The sequence below is a fragment of the Macrobrachium rosenbergii genome, chromosome 43 (assembly GCF_040412425.1).
Source record: "Macrobrachium rosenbergii isolate ZJJX-2024 chromosome 43, ASM4041242v1, whole genome shotgun sequence".
Classification (NCBI taxonomy): domain Eukaryota; kingdom Metazoa; phylum Arthropoda; class Malacostraca; order Decapoda; family Palaemonidae; genus Macrobrachium; species Macrobrachium rosenbergii.
In genome coordinates, this window is record NC_089783.1 from 24,046,563 (window position 1) to 24,073,600 (window position 27,038).

The 27,038-nt window shown below is 36.5% G+C and overlaps 1 protein-coding gene across 1 annotated transcript in view; it reads right to left on the minus strand.

Annotated features, from left to right (window-relative positions):
• LOC136828658 (transcription factor Sox-6-like) overlaps positions 1-27,038 on the minus strand; it is a 138,537-nt gene that overhangs the window by 843 nt on the left and 110,656 nt on the right. Inside the window, 4 exon segments of the mRNA XM_067086708.1 lie at positions 186-356; positions 609-1,263; positions 1,432-1,632; positions 7,309-7,416. Coding sequence (XP_066942809.1) covers positions 186-356; positions 609-1,263; positions 1,432-1,632; positions 7,309-7,416 — 1,135 coding nt within the window.

Below are 27,038 nucleotides of genomic sequence, written 5' to 3' on the forward strand. Positions count from 1 at the left end.
TTATTAAAGTCCACAGCAGCCAGTATCATAAATTCTTATAATTTAATTTGATCTTTCCTTAGAATTTAAATTTATGCCTTTGGATTTACTTAGTTTTAATAGACTCTCTCTCTCTCTCTCTCTCTCTCTCTCTCTCTCTCTCTCTCTCTCTCTCTCTCTCTCTCTCTCTCTCTCTCTCTACTTACCGAGAATCTTTGAGATGGAGGAGTTGTGCATATCCGGGCATGCTTTGAGGATCTTACGTCTCTCGTCTCTGGCCCATACCATGAAAGCATTCATAGGCCGCTTGATATGGGGCTTTTGATCTCCTTCTTTGCGTGTTTGACGGATGATTTTTGCACCGAACATCTTCGCTGCTTAAAAGAAAAAGGAAAGAAAATGGACCATTAATCTCAAGGATTCTAGATTATAATTCAAATAATGAAGATTCTATTATTTATAGCACAGTTCATTGTACATGTATTCTCGTTGTTAATTCTGATACAGATACAGGTATTATAAATTCCGTGTATAGTTATTATCGAGGCATGTGTAGCTTGTTATAGGACCTTCCATTGGGTATGAATGACGGTATTTTTATTCACTGACAATGTAATGATTATACTCACTCTGGCAGGTGGTAACGTAATCCTCCTCTTTTTGTTTATCTTGTGTGGTGTGCGGTGAAGAAGGAGTAACCGAGGTGATACCACCGACACTTCCACCTAGGGAAGTGAGGGAGGTAAGGGGTGTGGCGTTAGGAAGAGATAACCCTCCCCCGATGGGGGTCAGGTGTGGGGGCAAGGAGGATGGTAATGACGAAGGTGGAAGGTACATTGGGGGAAAGGCTGGTGGAGGGTAATGCTTGCCTGGGAGTCCTCCGCCCATGGTGGGAGAAGGCAAAGAGCCGAGACCTTGCCCTAGATTCTGTCCCAAGCTTTGTCCAAGACCTTGACCTAAACTCTGCCCGAGCCCTTGTCCCAAACTCTGTCCTAAGCCTCCAAGGATATCCTTGTGATCTGGTATGCCAGGAAATGGGGGAGTCATGTACGGTAGGAAGGAGTGAGGAACCAACGCCGGAGGTAGTCCTGGGCCCTTGGGAGGAGACAGTCCCGTCAAGTCACTGGGCTTTGGACTGGCTTCTTTGGGTTTTGTAAGGTTCAGGGGTTTCTCTTCGTGTTGCTCGTGACCCGAAGTGGGCGCCTGAGCTGGCGTATGGGTTGTGTGGGATGAGTTTTGGGAGAGCTGCGCCAGCTGAGCAGATGCCGACATCCAGGCTGGTACCTTAGGAAGAATTAAAGTCCTATCAGGTGTGTGGAATTGGAATTTTGTTATGGAAAGAGCGTCACCCGTTTGTTATCACATCAGGATGAAGACTGTTGAATGAGGATAAGATTTAAAATATAAAAAAAAATAGGAAGGAGCAATGGCAGGGTTTTACAGCATACTTACCGATGCTGATACTGATACTGGAGGTAATTTTGTAATAGTCGCTTCATGTGGCGGGGAAATAGGGGGTAAAGCGGGAGGCGCTGGTGGAGCTCCATGGCTTCCTCCTCTCAAGCCCTCCAAAAGAGGCAAAAACATTAGGTTGTGAGGGGGCTGCAATCCCCCCAAACCTTTATTGGCACCGTACTGTCCGTAGAGTTGGCTCTGAAAGAAAAACAGATTTTCTTTCAGTTAGAGTAAAATTGGTTTATTCATTAAAAAAAATATTTGTTATGAAGTGTCTTTGAAAGAAACAGGCTTGACGTGGCTTCAAAAACAGCGCAAATATGAACTCTGCGTTTATTGAAATTCGAGATAGAATTAAACAGAAATGGAAAAGGACGGTGATGGAAGCTGCACAAAAAGAGAATATCATAAATTATCAACAATGGAATACACATGTATACTGAAAAAATATTTACAGCCGTAAAAATCCACTCAAAGTGAACTGGGAAAAACTTCCCCCAGATAGTTTCGTTTGAACGTATTCCTGCGAAAAAAAAATTTGCAAGGTAAAAGCACCTATGTCGAAACACATGTTGAATTCCCATTTTCTTTCGTCCCTTTTTCGCGTAAAGCTGGAAAACTGCCCTTGTTAAAGTCTTCAAAAGGCTGCCTGATATTGTGTAGAGAGAGAGAGAGAGAGAGAGAGAGAGAGAGAGAGAGAGAGAGAGAGAGAGAGAGAGAGAGAGAGAGAGAGAGAGAGAGAGAATGTGATGTGCCTTATGTCCATGTCTATAGGGGAAAGAAAAAGTAGTGGAAGAGGGGGAAATAAAAGGGATATAGTAGAATAAGATATAACGTCTCGATACGGAAAACTTAAAATTAGAGAGGCATTTGCAATGAAATTTATTGTACACAACTATATATATGTGCATACCATACAGACATAAATACACACGTACACCCATATAGCCTATATGTATATATGTATATATATATATATATATATATATATATATATATATATATATATATATATATATATATATATATGGGTGTTTATCATGTACATACAGTATGTATGGCTGTATAGCCTATATAATGCTACGCTTACGCAGTACAAGCACGCACACAGAAAAACAGAATTACGTGTGTTTAATTTCGTTTGTTGAGAGAGAGAGAGAGAGAGAGAGAGAGAGATATTTGAATTTTAAATCCCAAACCATCCATCACTGGGTGTGAGGGACGACGTGGAATACTGATGGTGAAGCCAATTCTTGTCAATTTGGAAAGAAAATGGAATTGTTGGAGATGGATAGATGGGGATGTGTTTGCCTCTACGTGATGCTGCCAGATTGTACTTGTAGCGAAACCTCTCTCTCTACTTTTTCCTTTTGTCTTTCTTTCTCTTTATTTTTAAGCCAAGAATTTGTCAATTTTTGGACTGCTTATTATAGTACATTTTGCAGAAAATGATATGTGTTCCAGTTTGTTTTCGTATAAAATGAGGACATAGTAAGAATATAGCATATACCTACTAATATCTTCGTTATAATTTTATGAATTCAGGGATTACATTTGATTTCAACTGGAAGGTCTGAAAAGTAACCGTGGCCTGTGGACCTAGAGCCTTTTAATTTCGCATTGTAGTTCATTAGTGTGTACACCATCTTTTTCCAGAATGTGTCGGAGAAATTCTCTCTCTCTGTCTCTCTCTCTCTCTCTCTCTCTCTCTCTCTCTCTCTCTCTCTCTCTCTCTCTCTCAAAAAAGGACAAAAGAGGCGCGCGTGATGGGTGAATGGCCAGCGATTCTCAACCCAGAACGCGCGAACCCGAGGTCCTTTCATCAGTCACAATACTCTACCGGTACCCTGGCTGCTCTGTTAGCCAGACTTTTCTCAGGCAAAGAAATAAATCTTTTGTGGTTTGCGCTTTTTTTTTTTCTCGTAGTTTTCAGGCAGGGACTGTAGGCAGGGATATTATGATTTTTTTAGATATCTGTTCCTCTGAACCAAATAGAATTATGTTCAAATTTACGGAGGATCTATTTAGTTTTTTTTTTCTTTTAGGTTTTCCAGAATTTCGGAAGTGAATGCAGAATTAATATAATATATATATATATATATATATATATATATATATATATATATATATATATATATATATATGTGTGTGTGTGTGTGTGTGTGTTTGTGTGTTGGGAAGTTAAGTGTGTGTATATATATTTATATATATATATATATATATATATATATATATATATATATATATATATATATAAATAATTTTAACATTTACGGTAGATCTGTTTAGTTTTTCTTTCGTTTAGGTTTTACACATTAACTTCTTCCCAATATATATATATATATAATATATATATATATATATATATATATATATATATATATATATATATATATATATATATTATATATATATATATATATATATATATATATAATTATATATATATATATATATATATGTATGTATGTATGTATGTGTGTATGTATAATTATGCTTCTGTATTCACTTCCGAAATTCTGTAAAACCTAAAAGAAAGAAAAAACTAAATAGATCCTCCGTAAATTTTAAAATAATTCTATTTCGTTCAAAGGAACAGTTATCTAAAATAAAAATCGTAAATATCCCTGCCTTCAGTCCCTGCCTGAAAACTAAGAGAAAAAAAAAAGCGCAAACCACAAAAGATTTATTTCTTTGGTAAGTTAACTGTATATATTACCAGGAATTAATATTTTACACAGTTTAACATATGACAAACGCACACGCATTTGCAGCTCATTGATAGAGAACTGGCCTCGAGTTCCTTAACTCTTTGGTTCTATCCGAAGACTGTTGCCCACTACTTAACCCGCTGTGAATCGTTTGCAGAGTCAACTGGAGTAAAAGAAATGGTCCAAGGGCTTGTAACGTCGTCCTTAAGAGACTTGAAGTATCCAAGGGCTCTATACTTCTAGAGCCACCTTTCATAATGTGTAAAAGGTGTATTGTGAAGAAATATTACTTATGTTTATGTCTATTCATGAAGAAATATTACTTATGTGTATGTGTATATATATACATGTGTGTCTGCATATACAATATATATATGGAATATATATTTGTATGTGGGTGGGCGTTAATATATTTCATGATTTTATCACTTTTTGAATACCGTTTTTACTAAAAGCCTTGAATTCGAGGGGAAAATCAAATGAAGCAGCTCTCCCTTGCAACCCGCGTATGCTAGTAAAAGTTTGGCTGTCGTAACCCACACTGTTAGGATATGAATTTATTTTAGCTTATATATATATATATATATATATATATATATATATATATATATATATATATATATATATATCGATAACCAGGATTATAGTTTCCTTTCGCACTACTCTTTATATACATTTTTCCTTTCATAGATAAGGGGTTCGAATCTTGGGCTAATAATTGTGTTCTAACAAATGTGAGGAAAATGAGGGAAGTTAACGCGTCACCGTGGCTATAAAACATATACCTGGTGTGTGTGTATGTATATATATATATATATATATATATATATATATATATATATATATATATATATATATATATATATATATATATATATATATATCACACAGTATGTATATACATTTAGGTTGTCATACTTGATCCTGAGGAGGCGAGAGAGAACACGAACAGGCTTAGTCGTCGCGTCTTAATCCTTCCTCCAGATCAATGACAACCTAAAACATCGCAAGCTCAAGTGATAGACCATATATATATATATATATATATATATATATATATATATATATATATATAGAGAGAGAGAGAGAGAGAGAGAGAGAGAGAGAGAGAGAGAGAGAGAGAGAGAGAGAGAGAGAGAGAATAATTAACAAAAATTTTGGCGTATAGTTATAACGACGCTCATTGGTAAATAGGAAGGTACAGTAGCGATACACACATTGGTAAATAGGAAGGTAAAGTAGAGATACACACTTTTCTCTGTGTTGTAAACCTTTCTGAAAATATTGATATGTTTGTCTGATTTATGTTTATTAGTTTTTTTTCTCCCCCGCCTAGTTTCTTTCTTCTGTGCCTTTGTGATTGATCCTCCTCCTACCACCTCAAAAGAATGGCCAAACCATCAAAGTGTCGTGCCCTTTGAGTACTCTTATCACACCAGGTCATAATCTTGCTTGAGTTGTGCATATCTCCAGAGGAATTTCCTTTAATACTCATAAGAATTGCTTTGCAGAGAACTTGAAGTAGGTGTAATGGACTTCACTGACCATCCAAATCACTTGCTCTAAATAACTTCTGGTTTACCAGAGTTTTTCCTTGAGAACTTTCGTAATTAGCATATTTTGAAGCTAAGGAAAGCAGAAATGTTAAGAGGAGTAAATGATATTGAAGTAACGTATTTTGGAAGAGAATGTGTTTGAAACCCTCTATAGAGAATCTGACAGACATATGGCGACTGAATCAAGGTCGATTATAAATTTTTCGCAGTGGTAGCGTAATAATTTTTTTTATGACAAAAGTTGATTTTTTTTTCTTTCAAAACAAAAGTACACTGTAGACAGTCATGATCTAGCAGAAGCAACTGAAATGGACTTGATACTGACAGTTTAATATAATCACGCACCACGCTTCACGGCATTTGTAATCTATTTACAGATGTATCTTTACGTTGTGATTATAATATGTCTTTAAAGTTTGTCTTATACTGATTGGAAAACTTGAATCATTTATTATATTTAAGGTATTTTTCAACCAGAAAAACTAAAACATTTGCTTACTCTCGTGTTCCCGGCAGTATTATCATATTAAGAGTAACTGGTGGTACTGTCTACGGATGTCAGTCATAGAGGGGTTGATAAAGAGACTTTTCAGATATATGTTCAGATTATTAAGTTGAGAGACTTCAGTATGATACACGGGTTTAGAGATGAAAAGTGGAACACAAGTTATTTAGTTTCTCTGATCAGGATTTATTTAGTTTCTTAAACCTTATATTCCTAATTAGAGTAAGAATGGATGGTATAGCTAAAAGTTATTGTTTGTATAAAATCACCGGTAACTTGAGAAATTAAATTCTAAAAAGCTAGAAAACCTTTTTATCGGAAAATTTTATGAATATCAGAGTACATCTCGTAGAATGTCAATAACAAATTGTTGAGATTTAATTAGATACGCTCTGAGATGACCTCAAACAACAATTGTTTATCTTCGTAGGCCGCCCCCTTCCCTTATCCTTGATTCCACCACTACCATCGCTCAGTCTTTCAATCTGGAGTACAGGAAATTGCACAAGTAATGGAAATGACAGATAATAATAGAAGCAATCTGGCTGAGAAATATAATCGGGAGATTGACAGAATTGTAGATGCGGCTGTGTATTATAAAATGAACCTACCTCTCTCTCTCTATCACCTAAGGAAACTATACTCGGTAATTTAACGATAGTTTGGGTGAAAGATATGAAAGAAAGATATGAAAGATAGAAACTATATTGGCAAGTTTACTCAACCTTTTATTACCCATAACCAAATGGTGGAAACAGGAGTGATTCCTATCCAGTTAAAAATGTTTGATTTCGTTTAGTTGTTTTGGTTGTGCCATTGTAAATAAAGTGTATGTCGCTTTTGTAAGTGGAAAACATCCCTTCCATTCGCGAACGTACTATAAATTTTTGTATGTTAAAAGACAGTGCTTAAATTAATATAGACAAACATTAATTTTAGTTTATGCCTTTTGAAATCGAGGATGCATTTGCGTGAAAAGCGTCCCAGCTCTTACATTTTAGCAAATATTAGGCTACGTATATCTACACTAAGAAATAAACTACGGTTCAAGCTGCATTTACCGTCTGCACAACAGATACATCATCATTTCCATATCGCATACCTGTATTGTCTTGAGGGTGTTATGATGCTGTAGAAGTTGCAACGTCTCCTGATGCCTCCTGAGAGCTTCTTGCTGCATTTGTAATGCAGCTTCCTGTTCACTAGCCACCTGAGGAGACAAAAAAGGGAACATGAAGATGTAAAATATTGTTTTTTGTGACTTGAAATGACTATTACGATGACAGAATACATCGTTTTCAATATGAAACGTCTTTCATCAGATTCTAACCCTGCTTGAAGCATTTGGTGTACCTAAGAATATGTTCTGCGTACCCTGGATTCCAAACTTGATTTTTAGCGTCATTCTTTCGATACGGCTGGTTGATGTTATGTGCTTATCATTATTTCAACTCTTATGTCAACTAAGTCATTTATTATATACTTTTTGTTTGTTTGTTCATTTAAGTGATTGTTGCAATTATTCATCGGAATGGGTGCTTTTCTAAGTATCATATCTCCAAACTTAGTCATTTTCATTGTAGATATCGTAGAATATAGAGATTTTCAGTTTGTACGCAAAGATATCTTAAGCATAAGCGCTGTTAGTTTAGTATTTAGCCTTAGTTTCACGTAAAGAAGTGATGAATAAGGAAAAAGGGAATGCAAGCGTAACACTTTACAGAAACACACGTGTTTGAACTATAGTAGCCATACAAAAGAGTAACAGAAAAAAAAAGGTGGAAATGGAATTCTCTCAACAGCTACACTCCAAAATTCCATTCTTGCTAACATAACCACCCCAGTTTCAGTCTGTCAGGTATTCATTGCGAGAAATTTACGGCGATTTGCAAATATTCGTAGTTGACTGCACTCTGTTCTATCATTGATATTATAAAGTGAATTCTTAACTTTTAATGTTTACAATCAAAACTTTCTGCAAGCTACTAAACTGATAATTTTAAATTTTACACAACTCTTCCGCCTCTCTCTCTCTCTCTCTCTCTCTCTCTCTCTCTCTCTCTCTCTCTCTCTCTCTCTCTCTCTCTCTCTCTGTAGAGAGAGATAAATATATATATATATATATATATATATATATATATATATATATATATATATATATATATATATATATATATATATATATATGTGTGTATGTATGTATATGTATATATATATATATATATATATATATATATATAAGATAAATTTGGCTCTCTGTGTGCTCTCTCTCTCTCCCTCTCTCTCTCTCCGCTTTGCAACAGTATTCTTGCCTGGATAGAGTTATATCCCTTCTTTCTTTGTGTGACCTGCATTGTTGTACCCTTTTAAGCTGGTGGCTTTTCTCTTTCAGTCTCCCTTTATATCTACGTGTATGCATGTCCCTGACCACCGGGCTTTTGGAGCTACTGTCTCCCTCCTGACGTCCACCTCTATTACACCGTTTTCTGGGAGACTTCACTACATGCCCTTCGTCCACCGCGACAAGACCGCGCCGACAGCGACAAAAACCACCGACGCCTCCGGAGGGCCCGCTGGGGTATATCTTTTGTCCAGGTCTCTGGACAGCTGCATTCGAAGGCGTTCCATGGCTCTTTGCTGGGCTGTGCGCATCATATTTACGTCACTCTTGCAGAGCTAATCTACCCCTCTCTTGATTCCCCCTCCCCTGTCTTACCCCTTCAGGAGCCCCATTGAACGGAGTTGGTTGATGGCGGTGGTGGACACAACAACCTCCCTCTCTTTCTCTCTCTTTCTTGGACAAGGCAAAAAGTGGACACCCAGACGGACAATAGGTGGACAGTGGCGCCGGCGGAAAATGGACACGGAAAAGGCGCAAGGACAAAGCCTCTTGGACTCCCTCCCCCTCCTGTTTCCCACAGCGCCTTGGGGGAAAGAAGAGAAGAAGGAGGAGGAGGAGGAGGAGGAGGAGGAGAAGGAAAAGGAGTGCCTATAGCGCCTCCTGTTTCTGGTCATCCTTGTCCCTTTCCGTGTGCTATTTGCCTCTTCCTTATGGCTCTTGCACCGTGACGTCCCGTCTTTTATTTCCCCTTTCATTATGTCCCTTCTTTCCCATCCCAACTCTGTACCTTTCAGTAGCGTAGACATTTTTTTTCCGCTCCCAGCCGAGTCTCCATTCTCTTTCATAGTCAAAACCTCGTACACTAAAGTACTACTGCAGCGAATAGTGAATATAGGCATTGCAAAAGGAATGGACGCAACAAGGGAAATTGTGACGAAGGTTTTGCATAGAAATAAAGGGTGGCATTAAACATTTGACATCATTGGAGTAGGATTTTATGAAGTAGAGCAAATGGGTCAAATTTTGCGGAATGTAAACAGTTTCTTTTTTCTCTCCAAGAGCTAATGATAAATAATGCAGTTAGTTTTACAATGAGCAAAGTTTATATTCATACAGTATATGTTCAGTTTGCGTTGTTTAATAATACTGAGGAAATTGTTATTCTGTATGTTAACTAAAAACAAATGACGACTTGATTTCTTCTTTGTATGTTGTGCTGCGTGTCAAACATACGCTACATTGGAATACGCTTGAACACGGAGAAATCAGTTGTGTGTGTGTGTATGTATGTATGTATGTATGTATGTATGTATGTATGTATGTATGTATATATGTATGTATACATACATACATACATAAAAGCTATTGATCCAAGAAATTCGTTTTAATATGAGCACGATTGTATGTGTTAAGCGTTTGTAGTCGTCTTGTCCATTAAAAAAAATTAAAAAGACTCGTGACTGCAAAGAAAACTGTGCCTGAGTAAGTTGAAATATTGTCACAGTAACAAGTGAATTGTAAAAATGAAGTTAACCATGATTAAGAGAGAAAGGAGAAGCAGCACAGATGGCATCAATTTAGACCCCTGACAATGACGCACAGGAAGCGGAACGAACAAAAAGAAACGTGAATTTACCATATCCGGTCAGCCACTGGAGTAATTGTGAGCACATGGGTCAACTGCTGGGTCGTGATGACTCAGTGAGAGAGGAGGTCAAAGGGGCCACTGGGTCATATAAGGGAATGAGCTTGAAAGAATGAATGAACGAATGGGAAATACTGCTGCCAGTGGCGATGGTCAGATAAGGAAGGAAACACAGACTCGGAGGGGAGACGGAGAAAGAAGAATGGGATAAGGGAAAATGGATTGACAAATTGCTGCTATTCCTTCCAGCCGTGCTTTTGACAGTATTATTTGAGCCGTTTTCTTTATTCTTCATCACGCGGACTCGTAACGTTTTCAGAAACATTTTTTAGTGTGTTTTGTTACTGTATTGATAATGACAGTTTGTTTGATAAGTATTTTTGTTTGTACACACATCTGAGCACTCGCACGCGCATTGCGTTTCGCCTGGGAGAGAATATTGTAACATAGTTAACCGGAGTTTAGTTGATGACCACGTTTTAGACTGCATTCTTATCTTGTTGCTTCACATAGGAGCTGCAAATGTTGAGCTGCGTAAGGTTATACATATATATAATTTATATATATATATATATATATATATATATATATATATATATATATATATATATATATATATATATATATATATATATATATATATATATATATATATATATTAGGTGACTTAGCGCTTTTCAGTCATCTGTGAATCAGTGATGCCTCCTATACAAAAGTTAGTAAGATTCGTTAAGTAAAGACGAATTTTATTCTAAAGGATTTTCTTTTTCATAGGATATTACTACGCAATTTATAACTCATCCTTGAGGCATCTTTGCCTCGGTCATTATTTTAGTGTAAAAGCTGCCAACATATCTTAGGACTGTAAAATATTTATTTCCATTTAGTTTTAGGTAATTGTGTATATGTAACGAAGTGTGATACATTGCCCAAGCTGTAGCAATATGGTATTATTAGTATTACTGAGAGAGAGAGAGAGAGAGGTAGTTGACATAAATTTGCATTCTTTGGGTAATTGGTTTTCATGATATTGTATGCGGAAATGTAAAAGCTTATTTTGGGAGACTTAAGAATATTCTCACGTGAAAGGAGACGACACGGCAACCCATCTTGGGAGTCAGCGAAACGTCATGTTTCGCCCATTGCCGAAAGGAATTAGCCGTTGTATTATTTACTTTGCCAAAACAAATCTGCGGATGATTACACTTGGGAATTAAAGCGTTAATTCAGCAACTCAGTGAGATGGAATCCATTGACATTTATAGAAAGGAAACCATTTTCTTCGTTCTGTTAATATAGTTATTGTTATTCTTATTGCGTAGTTGGAAGCTGTGCTGGGCGATGGAAATTTAAGCGGTAAAAATTATAATTTCTTTTATTTTGTTTAGTAAAGTAAAAAATTTGGTGAAAAATTATTTTGTTCAAAATCTGCCATAAATGCATTCAGAATGACACTTAAAATATACAGTAAGTTCCTTACTCCCATAGATGCCCTGTCAAATGAGATACAGTGATTCTTTTTATAATTGTTTATGCTTCGTTTTTAATAAATGTAAATGCAAGGTACCCTTCATGATAGACCCTTTAATTTTTTATAACGAGACTCGCCCGATACATCTCAACTCTCCCAAACTTCTCCCATCAACTCCTGCACAACCCTGTCAGCATATAGTCGTAAACGTCGTTGCTTCACGCTCATCATACATTGCAAAGTGGTGTAAAATGGGATTTTTCTTTCGATCCGATTTGCTTTCTTTTCGAAAAGAACCGATTAAGTTTTGCGCCCTTGCTCTCGTTTTGTAGTAGTCTGTTTGCTGTTACTTCATGATGTCAAAAAATGGCGCAAAACCTATTGTACGATTTTCAATCAGTTTCATGGATTCATTCATGTTTATGATTAATCAAAGATTGGAATGTTGTTTTAGTTACGCAAGTCTCCTTAGTTTCAGGGTGCTTGTATGATTCCCATTCGTCCCAAAAGGCTCTTATCCACAGTAGACGTGATTTTTACATGTATTATTGTATAGGCTTGTGTATGGAATACGACTACTGCAAACAACTGAAGGGAAATAATTACAGCTGAATAATTGCATTGTTTCTATTGCTACAAATCATTACCACTCTCATTGGAGCTTAGTACTCTTAATAATAGATGCAGAATAATAATGGTAGTTGCTATTTCTAGCTTTTATTTTCAAGTTATTTTTTTCAATGTTGCTTTGTGAAATCTCAAGCCGTTATTTTATCGATATCATCACTTTTCTTCTTCAACAAATTTTATTTCATTCTTCGATGTTACTAGTTCATGTTTACATTTGCGTATTGAATCATTTGAAGTTTCTGGTACAATCTTTATTCACGGTTGTGAGTATACGTGCATGTTGGGGACTGTGGGTGTGAGATGGTAAGATTCGTGTCATCTTTTATTTTGCCTTCGCCCATTAATTAGTATTTATGTACTAACGAACTGTATCAGCCGAAAAGTCACCACTTGTTTGGTTTCCTTCTCTCCCGGATTTTTTTTTTTTTTTTTTTCCTGTTTTGTCTTACTCCGGTTCGTGTGTCTCCTGTTTTGGTGATACTTTGCCTTTGCACCATCACCCCACTTTCGTGTCTTCGTCTTTAATCTGCAATATAACCCAACAAGTCAGGATGTTGGATGGAATGGGGGAAGAGGAGGTTGTATTAAGTTTGTTAATGGCTATTCGGAGAGCAATTTTGAGGTTAAGTATATCAAGTTTATCGCCTTGTTATATGTCCTTAAGTGTCATTTTTATTGTTGCTGCGAGCATGGAGAACGACTCAAGTTACCTCATCATCACCGAGTTGGGAAATAAGGCGAGGGAGGACAGTGCTATGCAAGCTTCTTCTTTTTTTTCACAAAGTAATGATATCTTGTTTTGACATAATTGCATTACATTTCTCTCTCTCTCTCTCTCTCTCTCTCTCTCTCTCTCTCTCTCTCTCTCTCTCTCTTGTTTTGATGCCAACTGACTAATTCATTCAAGTCCTATGAGACTTCGCGTAAAAGCTGTCTTAAAATTGCATTGTGCATTATCTGAGCTGCATTGTAATACTTCTGTCGAACAACCAACGCGTACCCTCTCTTGTCACCTAACATCCAACTGCCGCAACGTACCAATTCCCCCTTTCAGAAAAGAAAGGGAAAAAATCTTTAGTAACCCTTTCTGCATACTGTTGACCGCCGGTCTTGACCGCATACCATCGATACAATGACCATACGCTGGGCTGAGCAAGGCAGTGCGTAAACAGGGTCTCTTAGTAAACTTAAAATGTGTATGCAGAGTTGGACCCCTTAAGTTATCGTCAGCCTACCTTCCGTTTGCCTTGTCCCCTGTACCCAACAGGTTTCAGGATGGATGCTGAAAAGGGCAAGATCCGGGCAATATGCAGCGAAGGGGGATGTAATGTTCTCGACGAATTTTCATTCGTTTTCAGCGATTGGAATCTGCTATCCTTAGTAAAAAAAACCTCTATAAAAAACTTATTACATGTCTGTGTCGACTTGTTCGAATGTGAAAAAATTAATTATTTTAAGAGAGAATCATTAGTATAGCGTTGTTACTGTAGGTACTCATCTCGGCAACACAAAATAAAGGAAATTATCCGATCCATGTAATGTAAAAGAAATTGACACTGAAAGATAGATTTTACTCACGAAACTGTCTTTTGTTAATATTTTTTAATTGACATTTGTATGTATATGTGTATATATATATATATATATATATATATATATATATATATATATATATATATATATATATATATATATATATATATATATATTATTATATATATATATTATTTTTGTTTATTAATCAATTCCGTAAAAGCCAGTCATCTGTAAGTTGGTATTAAGAAGTTCAAGATAGCATCGAGCTATATCATATAAATGAGAGGAAAACATTTATTGAAATTATCACAATCACTCACCTCTTGGACTTTCTCTAACGTCCTTTGGCTGTGCTCGTTTTTTATACAATGAATGAAAACATAGAGCAGTCGAAAACTACAATAGAATGGTACACAACAATGAGTTGGTAAAGAAGACTAAATAGGGAATTAGGTTTAATAATAAGGGCGAAAAGCGGTTTCACAGAATAATAGGAGGACGATGAGAAGAGGACAATCCTGAATGGGACGCGAAATGGAGAGGATCTCAACTGGAGGACAAGGTCTGGTGATGGGGAAGACTGTTCAGGTATTGTCTTAGGGGTTTAGGCCTTCGTGTTACAGGTACTCGGGACCTCGCTTCTCGGTCTCTGTGGAACAGAAAAAGAATTCATTCCATGGAGAGAGAGAGAGAGAGAGAGAGAGAGAGAGAGAGAGAGAGAGAGAGAGAGAGAGAGGCGGAAAGATCTGAAAGAAAGACCACAATCATGCATGTAAGACAATACGGGCAAGGGTACGGTTGAATGTGGGAGGAAAAGGATATCGGTGTTTGTTAGGGTTGGCCCCCTAGGAGGATGGGGGATTCCGTGAGGCTGTGATGCCGAAGAGGATCAGATTAAACGATCGGTAGCTATGTTGGCCCAATGCTGATAGTGATCTTGTTATGAAGAAATGATGTTGGGAACTTAGAAGAATGGTTTAAGATAGAGAGCCAAAGGAGCTAGCAGTCGTACTGTCATTGACAATTGATTCTTGACTTGATTTCGGCTCTAGTAAGTGATGATGGCTTTAAGGTCGCCCATGAAGTGATCTGTCGCAGTAATGATGATGCTTTTGAGTGTTGTTTTCATTTACTCTAGGTACTGTATATTTTTCTTATTAAAAGACAGAAGAATTTTAAATGACCTACCACAGCAAATTAGAATTATCAACCAAATGACCAGAGATATTTTGAAGGCTGCGAAGGATGCAGCATCTATATATATTATATATATATATATATATATATATATATATATATATATATATATATATATATATATATATATATATATATATATATATATATATATATATATACACAGTATATATTTGTATATATATATTTATATATATCCTATATATATGTATTTATATATGTATTTATGTCTGTATGTATTCATCATACGTATTAATAACATTTATGTTATTTTATATTCTGCAGTGGGTGAAAATATTGCCAATAATTTTAGGAAATTTATTACTGTTAGAGCTAAAGTAATCCTAAGTGGAAAACAAAGACAGTATTTTTGAATAAATGAAAAAATCATGCCGAAGTTGGAATGGTAGTTGTGTAAAATAGTATCTGTAATAGAAACCATTACAAAAAAAGTAAAAAGTGGCGAAGAAGGCAAGAGAAGCCAAACATCGGAGTAAAGGAACTGTGTACAGAATCATCACGTGCGTCAACACAAGTCAAAATCAGACCTTCAGTGCAAAGAAGTTAAGAAGAAAAACAATAACAATAAAAATATCAACAGAGAGGAGGGGAAGTTAGAACAAGAAGAGGGGTGGCTGGCCCTTCTACTCCTCCCCCTCCCCTCCTCCTCCTCCTCCTCCTCCTCCTCCTCCTCCTCCTCCTCCTCCTCCTCCTCCTCCTCCTCCTCCTCCTCCTCCTTTCCCTCTTGTATATAACCCCTTCAGGCGAAGACTACAAATCATATTTCCCACGCTTGATATAAGAGGTTCGTGTGGCCACACCTGCGAGGTGCAGTAGCTAGACATAGAGAGAGAGAGAGAGAGAGAGAGAGAGAGAGAGAGAGAGAGAGAATATTAACACAAAAGAAGATTCCGGAAAGAGAAGTAAGGAACTGTAACAATTATTATTTGGGTAACTGCGTAGATAATTTGGAATGATTTTTTACCTGCTTTGCATACTTGCATCATGTCGGTTGTATTGATAATCCTTGGTGTTGTCTGGTCAGTTGTTGAATTTGTGGTCGGTATGATGAACAGTTGCACTGCTTTTGTCTACCAGTGCCTTTATAATAAATAAGTGTAGCTTTGGTTTTACGCAATCCTTGCATATCTAGCGGTAGCTGCAAGCCTTCGAAGTCCAACAATAATTTAATGTATTATTCAAGAGTCGAGGAGCAAAACAAGAAAGGACGAAAAATGGCAGTCTTCAAATTTTTCTTCAAGAATAATTTTTCATATTGTTATTACTATATTATTTTTATCCTGCTGTTGTAGATTTTGTTGCTGTTTTTGTGTAAAGAACCACACTTCTTTGGAAGCGTCAACGTTGAAGCTTAGACAAGTGTAATATATGCAGTCGTAATGCAATAGCAAATAAGATCGTAAATATTTTCGCGTACTTTTACACAAATAATTTTTTAAGACTTTTTGAGGAATTTTGAGGAATGCCAGGGGTTGACAAAAATGCCCGTTTCACCGAGATAATGCAACTTGCGAAGGAAGTACTACGTATATCCCAAGAACAATTTCCTTTTTGGAACGTTAGACGATCACGAGGTAGAAATTGAACGTGTGAACAGAGAGAGAGAGAGAGAGAGAGAGAGAGAGAGAGAGAGAGAGAGAGAGAGAGAGAGAGAGGCGGGGACAGCTTTTATGATCTATCACCCTTTGTAAAATGCTTGGGTAGTATTATAGTAAGTGCCGTAGTAAGCACACTATTTACACCTAAGTCTCTCCACCACAGGTCTTTCCGCGGTTGCTAATTGGAGACCTTACCAAGAGAGTTATATGTCTGTCAGATATGAAATAGGGAAGGAAAAGTTGATCACCACATAGGTATATATACTGTACACACACACACACATATATATATATATATATATATATATATATATATATATATATATATATATATATATATATATATATATATATATATATATACACACACACACAAACACTAAGCCACAAATGTCATATTAAACAACATTTGTAGCTTAATGTTTATGCATATAAAATGTCACGGTGTTGTGATGAAAAAATAATATGTATTTATTTTTATATGTATGTGATTATATATATAAGTATGTGTTCAAATATATATGTGTATATATATACAGTATATATGTACATATATATATATATATATATATATATATATATATATATATATATATATATATATATATATATATATATATATATATATACAAATCTGTACAAAAACTGTGTATTCCTGATGCACGTATGTATTAATTTTTATGTTTGCATGAAGTTAGCTTAATAACAGTTTCATCCTTCAGGCTACCAGTTACTTGGGCCATATTCAATTATATTTGTATCTTAACAAGAATTGGCTTTTATAGAGTCGTCATCAATTTTGCTATTCCTAAAAAAAGAAAAGAGAAAATGTTACAGTAAAGCTTTGTGGGAATCTTTAGCAATTTCTGCCCGAAGAAGCTAAGAACAACAGAAGAGATTTTAATTAATGCACTTGAACGCTCATGCCAATTGAGTTTTAGCAATGCTGTGAGTTTTACTTCCTCATGCACAAAGCTACAGTGGAAAAGATCGCAAAATTAAGTCACACAGGATGCACCAAGAGAAAAACGCTAGGGTATAGCACAATAAGGCGAACAAAAAAGGAATGAAGAAGAAAGGGATGATAACAAAGGTCGACAGATTGGGAAAGAGAGCCAAGAAAGGAAAGAAAAGGAGATGGAGAAGGGGGAAGCTGCGCAAGAAATTCCCACACATCTTGAATGGGTGTTGGCATTCGGAGAAATAATGGCAGTCATCTCAGGTAACCTCGAGAAGATGATGCTCTTGATTTGCTTCGAGAAATAAGCAAGGAGGGCTACAGGAAACGGAGCTGTTATGTACGACTGAACAAGAAAGAAAAACCCACAATCACTATTGTAAAACTGATAAGTGTATCTTTTTTTCATTTATGATAAGTAAGTAGAATGACGATTGACTGATTTAAATTTTCCAATATTTCATTTTGTTTTTCTTCCCTGCTGATGAGCTGTTCTCTTGCAGTGGGAGGAAGTTGGACAAACATAGCTGAAGAGAATTCGTATGAGGCGCTGAATATATAAATGCTTATTTATGCTTAGTGTGTTTGCCAGATTTAGGTGTGGTAGAGGTGGTGAAAAATCGGATGGTATGTTCAGGTGGAAACTATCATAGTAATATAGACCTGGAAAATAGTACATTAACAGTTGCAAACCAAACCGCTAATATAGAAAAACGTATCTTTTAGTGTTTACTGGTATGCAGAGTGAAAAGGGGTGCTCAGCCATATAGCAGAATTTGCTTAAAGTTTATAATTAGTGACTCATTCATTCATACACTTGAACATCATATTAACAAGTTCGGGCTAACATGTATAGTGAGGATATAATTCAAGTACAACACAGAGACTAATGTTAACGAGCTAACAGTTGAAGTAGGTACTGGAAGCGAACGTAATCGGAAAGAACAAGGATTGAACCAGTACTAGAAGAGTCGGAAATATAAGAATAAGGCCGACGAGACTCGGTGGGAAGAGAATAAAAAAAGCACATGGGAAGGGGACGCGAACAGATTTTAACAACAGCAGGTGAGGGTGGTAGAGTTTTATGGTGGGAAAATCTCCTGTTCAAGGAAGAACGGTGTCTTATTCGCTTCTTTTTTTTTTTTTTTTCATCTAATGAGGCTGAGAAGACACACGCCCGCAAACTATGCCACAGAGATGATGCATTCTGCCTTTTAAAAGCGCTCATAGGCGGTGTTTTCCGGCAAAAGTAATAGTTATTGTTTTTAAATGTTCAATATTATTATTTCATCACGAATCAAAGCTGAATTTTTGTAGACAAGGAGAGAAGAACATAAAGATTTGATGGTCAGTTTATTTTTGCAACAGTAATGAGTATGTGCCCTATTACTAACTTGTGTTCTTGTTCTTCTTATAAGTAAATGTGGTTCATACTTATCCTCTCTATGATATTAATTTACTTTTTGAATACCATTCACATCCTTGCTTAAGTGTTTTACAATTACTTTACAGTTGTCTGAGCAACTAAAAAGGAATTGAGCATTACCCCCTTATGTGTTATGGGAAAGAAACTTTTGAAATGTCATAAGGTCCCGAACCTTAACTTTGTTTTCCCTTTTATTTTTTTCTCAAGATAGGCATCCATCTTCCTCTGTAGGTTCACTCTTTCTCTCCATTGCGCGCCCTCAGTTTTCCGACTCCCTCCATGTTCACCCACAGCAGTTGTTGATGTGAAAGAAATGCGGAAATACTTGGGATATATCGCATAGCCTAAGAAGGATAGCGAAGGAAGTCTTGGGAAAGCGGGTGTTTAGATGACACGAGGCATTTTATGAAGGTACGTTATGGAGCACAAGTCATATTTTAAAGGGATACAGTTACACCTAAAAGACTTCTTGCGCTTCTTTTTTCTTTTTTTTTTCCTGCTGCTTAAGACATACTTCACTTTCAGGGATGAATTCGGTGAATTCTTATCTGAAGACGACAGAATTCCACAGCCGCCTTCTCTCTCTCTCTCTCTCTCTCTCTCTCTCACACTGATAATAATTATCATCATTTTTCATTCGTCACTCCCTTTTGCCCCGGAGCTGTAAAATTTGCATAATCTACATTCCAATTATCGCGTTTATGAATGCATTGCATTTGCAGGATTTTGCACGCTAGATTTATACCATTTATATTTTACTTGATTTTACATTTATGAATAAAGAGGGGAGTCCTTTTTTCTGTCACTCCAGTTCCTTTGGAGAAATTAGTGCGAAGTTTTTATTTTGTCAAATACTTGATGCATCAAATTGGGTAAGTTTTCGTTGGTAATTGTCGTTTGTTCTCTTTGACACTTTTAACAATGTTCCACTTATTCTTTCTCATCATTATCATTATGACGATGATTATGTTTTCATTGATCATTTCCTTCCACGAGGATGTTATCGTGATGGGGTCTTCATCCTGTCTTAGGTATCTTCACCCTTTTTTACCACTCGTGGAAACTCGTCCGTAATACACCTCAGAATCCTTTTAAGATAGGTAGTATGTTGAAAGACTGCGCGAGTCTCTCTCTCTCTCTCTCTCTCTCTCTCTCTCTCTCTCTCTCTCTCTCTCTCTCTCTTCATCAGCATCATCATCAGAGAAGAAGAGCAACGCTCTAAACCAATGTTTTCTCGCTATTATGCTCTAATTACACTCTCCTAACGCCCGCCTCTGTCATTATCATCATCACCTTGATTGTTCATGTTCGGATGACTGTCTCTGTACCCTCCCCCTACTCTCCTCTAACCCATGTTCAATACCCTGCCACTGTTAGCTCCCCCAACCCTACCCCGTGGCTTTCTACGGGGTGCAATTAGCCCAACATTGTGCATAGCTGGCGGTGCGGACAAGGACCCCAGAGAGAGAGAGAGAGAGAGAGAGAGAGAGAGAGAGAGAGAGAGAGAGAGAGAGAGAGAGAGAGTGCGTTTCTGTGAGAGAGAGACAGACAGACAGACTAAAGGATAATGTGTTTGTATTCACTGTAGATAAAATAAGAAAAGATTTTTTACTGAACAGAAACAAAAACAAAAAAAAACCATTTACAGCAACTTTATCATCGTCTGATGTCTGGCACTGTTCCTATTAGGTTACGTTTTCTGTGAATGACAATGGATGTTCGTCTTCCATTATGGTGAAAGGGAAGGCGTTAATGACCTTAGTTTATGGATGATGAGGATGAATTTGAGTAGAAGGCATCCCAGTTCCCTCTTAAATAGTTGTCAGTAGTTTTTTCAGCATCTTGGAATACTCACCTCAATAGGAGAAAACAACTGGGAAGTCGAAGACATCGCTCCCGGGTGCCACTCGTAAAGGGTTACGTTTTCTGTTATTATTGTTTCCAGGTCAAAGCAAGATATTGAGTAACGGTGATAAAGTTACCTCCTGAATGGCCCTCATAGTGTATGACTAGGAAAGGCAAGAAGCAAGTTACACAAGACGTGGAAGATACTGGGGCAAGAAAAGAGAAGGAATGATAAGAAATAAAAGAAAAAAGAAAGGGACTGAAATAGAGATAGAGGAGTGTCCAGGCTAGCCCTTTCTCGCGCAGATCGAACCTGGAACAAAGGGACGCAAGTGATTGGCTGGACGGTCTGTCAGGTGCACCAATCAGCACCATTCTTCTCTTTGTGTCCATCGGCTCTTGGGCTGGTGCATCCCTTCCCTCCCACCCCTGGCTATTCTACTGTCCTCTTTGCCGTGCTCTCTCTCTCTCTCTCTCTCTCTCCTCTCGAGGCGCAGCAGAGTCGAGTCATTGGAAATATAGTAAAAGGCAAAGAGAATAAGAGATGGCAATGACGGGGTTCAAAGCGAGGTACCGCCATTGTTTTTATTTCTACCTCCTATTGTTTTGGCCGCTCAGATGAGCGCGCGTCTGTATGATTCTTCTGCTGCTGGCAATACAAAATGGGGAATACAATTAGTTTTAAAGCCTAAGAGGAGTTCTGTCATGTTCTCTGGTATGGTTTATTCGAATGGTATAGCTATTACATACAACGGTTTGTCACGTAGGTCTGGCATGTCATGTTGAAAAAGATGAGTTAACGAATTCAGAGAAGGTCCTTTAGGTGAAAATACTCATCTCTTCAGTTAATAAAATAACCATTAAACCCATTAAATGATGTTTTCAATTGAGGACTACGAGCTCTTTAATGATCTCAGATTTCTTTCCTAGAGGGCACTTAACTCTCCCGGAGAAAGAAAATGAAAATAAAATCGGGAGTGAAAGATGTCGGTTGGAGAGGATGAACTAAGTAATCATTATCCACCTGAATTTTCCAGATCATCATCTCTCTCTCTCTCTCTCTCTCTCTCTCTCTCTCTCTCTCTCTCTCTCTCTCTCTCTCTCCCTTATGTGTACCTCCGTTTCAGTTAACAATATAGAACATATTTCTCTACTTTCTCTTTCGTCTTTAGATAATCTTGTTTGTTCACACCCCATCAACTAACAAAAGAGGGAAGCAAATAAGAAGGCGAGGTAAACCCTAGCCGAGAATTCACCTTGCAAGTAGCAATCGAACAAGAGAGAGAGAGAGATTGAATAGGCTTCGGAGTTCTTATGTCCTATAATCAACTTAGTTCGATAGGGAATTTGAATCTAGAGTTCCTCTTTAACACTCGCTTTCCACTGCATCCCCTCCTTACCTTCACCTCTTCCCCTCCATTACTCCCACTCTTTTATTCTCCCATTCCCTCTCCCAACCATCCCACCCTACCCCCTCCCCAGTAGTTCATCTCGCCTCTCTTCGTCGGCGTTGTCACTGACGACCAATTGAGAATAAACATTGCCATAATTGGCATCCCTCTCACCTTCTTTATTGTGTGTTTACTTCTGTTCTGTTAATATGTACGTTTTGCATTGTTGGGAAGTTATCTAGTTGGTATATTATTTATTTTTATTAAGTTCTAAATATTACGTTTTGTGGTTGTTGTTTTAGTTCTGGCTCATTAATGTTGCTGTGTGCTTTGGTCACTCGTCACTATAATTACCACTACCACCCTGTGCCGTTTGGCAACAGCATGACCGTAGTAGTGTTGCTGTTAGCCCAGCATTGGAATTGATAGTAGTTTTGGTTGTAGGATTTTCCTCTTGTGCACATATCCTTATCGGATCTTTCCTAGATATTGATCCACAAGGGCTTTCGGTGGTCGTTATCAGGGACTAATATTTCTTGGTGGTCATGAACTTTATGATATTTACAGTCTTTTGTTTATGTTTATATGGTAATCCCCGACGGTCTTGCATTAAACACGCCGCAAAGGTGGATACATACCGGGTTAAAACCCTTGGGGGTCACTGCCTAGGAAAGATCTTGTATCTCAAATGTCGTCGCTTATTGGAAGTTTAACACTCAACGGATGGCCCTTAATTCAGTAAATGCCCGTTTCTTACATAGGACTGGTTTCAGCCAAAAACGAGATAACGGGTGCCGCTATAGTCATGCTTTATTCGTTGAATGGAGGTTTCGTCACCTGTGTATAATTTAAAAAAAACAAGCTTCTGTTTGTACACACAAAAGCCTCATGAGAAGTTCGAATAGCTTCTTATCATACATAGCTCAATTTACCTTTAAGTTGTTCTCTCAGATTCTCCCTGTAGTTATAGGACTTCTGTTATACCAAGAACCAAGCATTTTTTTTTTTCGTCCTTCGTACCAACGCTTATGCATTGACCAAAGTATTATCTTCTATGTTTTCAGTATGACCAAGACACCGTCATTCACAACTCATTTTTGCCAGCAGTTTCCCACCATTCCCGCGCTATAGACAGCAAACAGATTATATATATATTATATATATATATATATATATATATATATATATATATATATATATATATATATATATATGTGTGTGTGTGTGTGTGTGTGTGTGTGTGAGTGAGTTTTAATGTGCGTAAATATATCTTAATTGTTCAAAATATCCGTATATATATATATATATATATATATATATATATATATATATATATATATATATATATATATATATACTGTATATATATATGTGTATATATATATATATATATATATATATTTATATATTTATACTGTATATATATGGGAGTTTGAATGTACGTAAGATGTCTTAATTATTCAAAATATCAATATTAAATACGTTCATTCTGTGACTGCTCGCATCCATAAGCTCTCCTTTCTCTCTCTCTCTCTCTCTCTCTCTCTCTCTCTCTCTCTCTCTCTCTCTCTCTCTCTCTCTCTCTCGTCCCAACGGGTACTACTCATGCTCCTGCTCTTTCCCTTTAAACACCAAACAGGAGCACAATTATCTTCCGTTTTCCTGCTCATAAACAAATGGCCGACAGAGGTCTTACGTGGGCCGTGTGCCAGACCAAAACTATTTTTTGTTCCTTTTTCTCCAGAAGACTTGAGGGCTTCCCATTTCTTTTCATTTATTTCTACTGTTATTAGTGGTGTTTTTTTTAAGGAGATAATATGTGAGCAAGTGAAAAGGTAGAAAGGAGATTATAATATTATATATCATTGGGTCTTACACTTCATGACTAGTCATACGTATGGCAGCATCGAAGCTTGTGGTAAAAACTAGAGTGATTGGTTGAAGGAAGGCATTTTATCGCAGTGTTTCGATGTCAGCATTCCTTTGTAAACACTGTTGAGAGAGAAGAGGGGTTGAACCGTGGAAGGCACGACTCCCAGACACAATGGCTTGCGTATAAACATTGGAAGCATCATAAACATTACTAAATGGGAACAAAGCTGCCTTTGATGGGGGGCTTCTTCTGTTCCCTTTCCAGTGTCTGATCATTTACGTAAACAGCAGACAACTGGTCAGCTTCAAAGAAAAGAGATGTTGATCCCTTCCTCCTGTTCATAAATAATAGATTCACCCAAAGAGATGCGCTCTGCTGCCTGTATTATACATACATACATTCATTGTATGTATGTATGTATGTATGTATGTATGTATGTATGTATGTATGTATGTATGTATATATATATATATATATATATATATATATATATATATATATATATATATATATATAGTGTGTGTGTGTATGTATGTATGAGCCTCCGAGTGTATTAATTATGTATTTATGATGCTCGCCACGCTATTCAGATAACCTGGTTTCAAATTCCAGCAGAGAGCAGAGCTATATGAATACTCTCCTTTACAACTCACTAGGCCTCTTGAAAGAAGCAGTGATATAAGTATTTGGCAGTTGGTCGAATGTATTCGGTCTCTGACAGGGCTGGGATTGCTATGTGGCTAGTAACCTTATCCCAAATACTGGCTGAATACGGAAGGTTAATACCTTCCGTAGTCTCTTTGTAAGTAGAAAAGTTGCTGGCAGGTATATATATATATATATATATATATATATATATATATATATATATATATATATATATATATATATATGTGTGTGTGTGTGTGTGTGTGTGTGTGTGTGTACGTATATATATGTGTGTGTGTATGTGCGTGTGTATATAAACACATACATATATACATAGATACATAATGCATACATACTTATAGATGTACACACCTGGTCAGATGTAGCGCAACTATCGGAAAAAAATGACCATAAAATACGTCATTTACATTATTCTAACGCAAACTTAAAAGAACGAAAATGTGGATCATATTGGTAACGCTGGTTTATTAACAGTTCGAATCCTCCTCAAACATGTGTCCATAATGTGTCAGCATCACTGATTTTACTTTTCCATTTACGTCATTGCCAGGTTGTTCAGTAAGGAACGAATTGTATGTTCTTTCAGTGATCCTCTCCTCTTCATTAGTCAACTTTTAAGCAATGTATATTTTCTTTATATTCTTTGTAGTTTACTCCAGCATCAGTCGGTACGATGAATACACTCCTCAGCCCTAGACTATTGTTTAGTTTCGTCAGTGTTCTTGTTTACCTTCGTACTTTGAAAGATGGTATCGTTGTTCATTCCATTAGTGGAGTCGATTTTGATGCACCAGTTATAGGAAAGTAATGGCTTTAACGTTGATTAGTCATTATTTCGCGTTTTTTGTTGTTTTTTCGTATGCAATGACTGCTCCATTTGAAATGATGAGTTTTATTCCCAGTTAAAAGATGGTCCGAATGTTGGAAGAAACTTAAAATAAGTTACATTATATTATCCCATTTCAGCTGTTTCTATAATTGTGTAGAATTAAAGCCTTGAAAAAGTGATAATTTTACCTGGGTTTTAAATATATTCTATCCCGGAACTTCTTTACTTCCTCCTCTTCATTTTGTTCTCATTAATTGTAGTGGTAATAGATATATTTTGGTAAATCACCGTAAAAATGCTATTTAATGAAGATCTTATCGATAACCTTTTTTTACGTGAAAAATTCGTTTTTTTTTTTTTTTTTACTTCGCCCCGCTTTACATTTTCGATCACCAGTTTCAGTATCGGTTTGTTCAGAAACTGCATTCTTTGCGCTTTGCTGTGCTCTTTTTAAATTCACTTCCTAAGATAATTGAAATGTGAGTGTCTTTTCGGACTTCGCTCATAACACAGGGTATGGTTAAACAGGCACTTAGCTGAAGGCTCTCTAATTGAGTCATTTTTTATACGCTCACACTAGAGAATTCATGAAAAAGTGAAATTAGATTGGAGCTTGAAATTAACATTCATGGTACGAACCTGAATTATTCATTAGTGTTAATTGTTAAAAAGCATTTGTAAAGAACTAAATGTTTTGAATTGTATATATTATTTTTTCTCACTGTACGAAGAGTCATGTTCATATATATATATATATATATATATATATATATATATATATATATATATATATATATATATATGTGTGTGTGTGTGTGTGTGTGTAATATATATATATATATATATATATATATATATATATATATATATATATATATGTATGTATATATATTTATATGTATTATATATACTTATATATATATATATATATATATATATATATATATATATATATATATATATATATATATATATATATATAATTTATATATGTATATATATATATGTATAATGTGTGTGATTGTATACGTAAGTGTAGGGAGCAAGTAAGTTGATTCTTCTAGAAGGTAAGTGAATTTCAAACAAAGGCAAACTTCATTGTTTCCTTACAACCAACATGTTGACGTCTTTGTAGCTTCCTGGTGATCGTAGCCTCAGTGGCGTCTGCCTAGTCATCAGAAACAATAGGAGTCTTGTGTTCACCAGGATTCCACGCCAAATTGACCTCTATGACCCTTGTCCAAGTCAGGCAGAAAGCCGTGATAAATGGGGTCACCCATAAAGACGGGAATGCCCTGCCTTTCACACCTACGCTCGGTTGCTTCTAAGATGTACGAGAATTTCGATCTTCCTGGGAGTTCAAAGTGAAATCATTTTCGGTCTCATTTTCCCAAAGAAACGA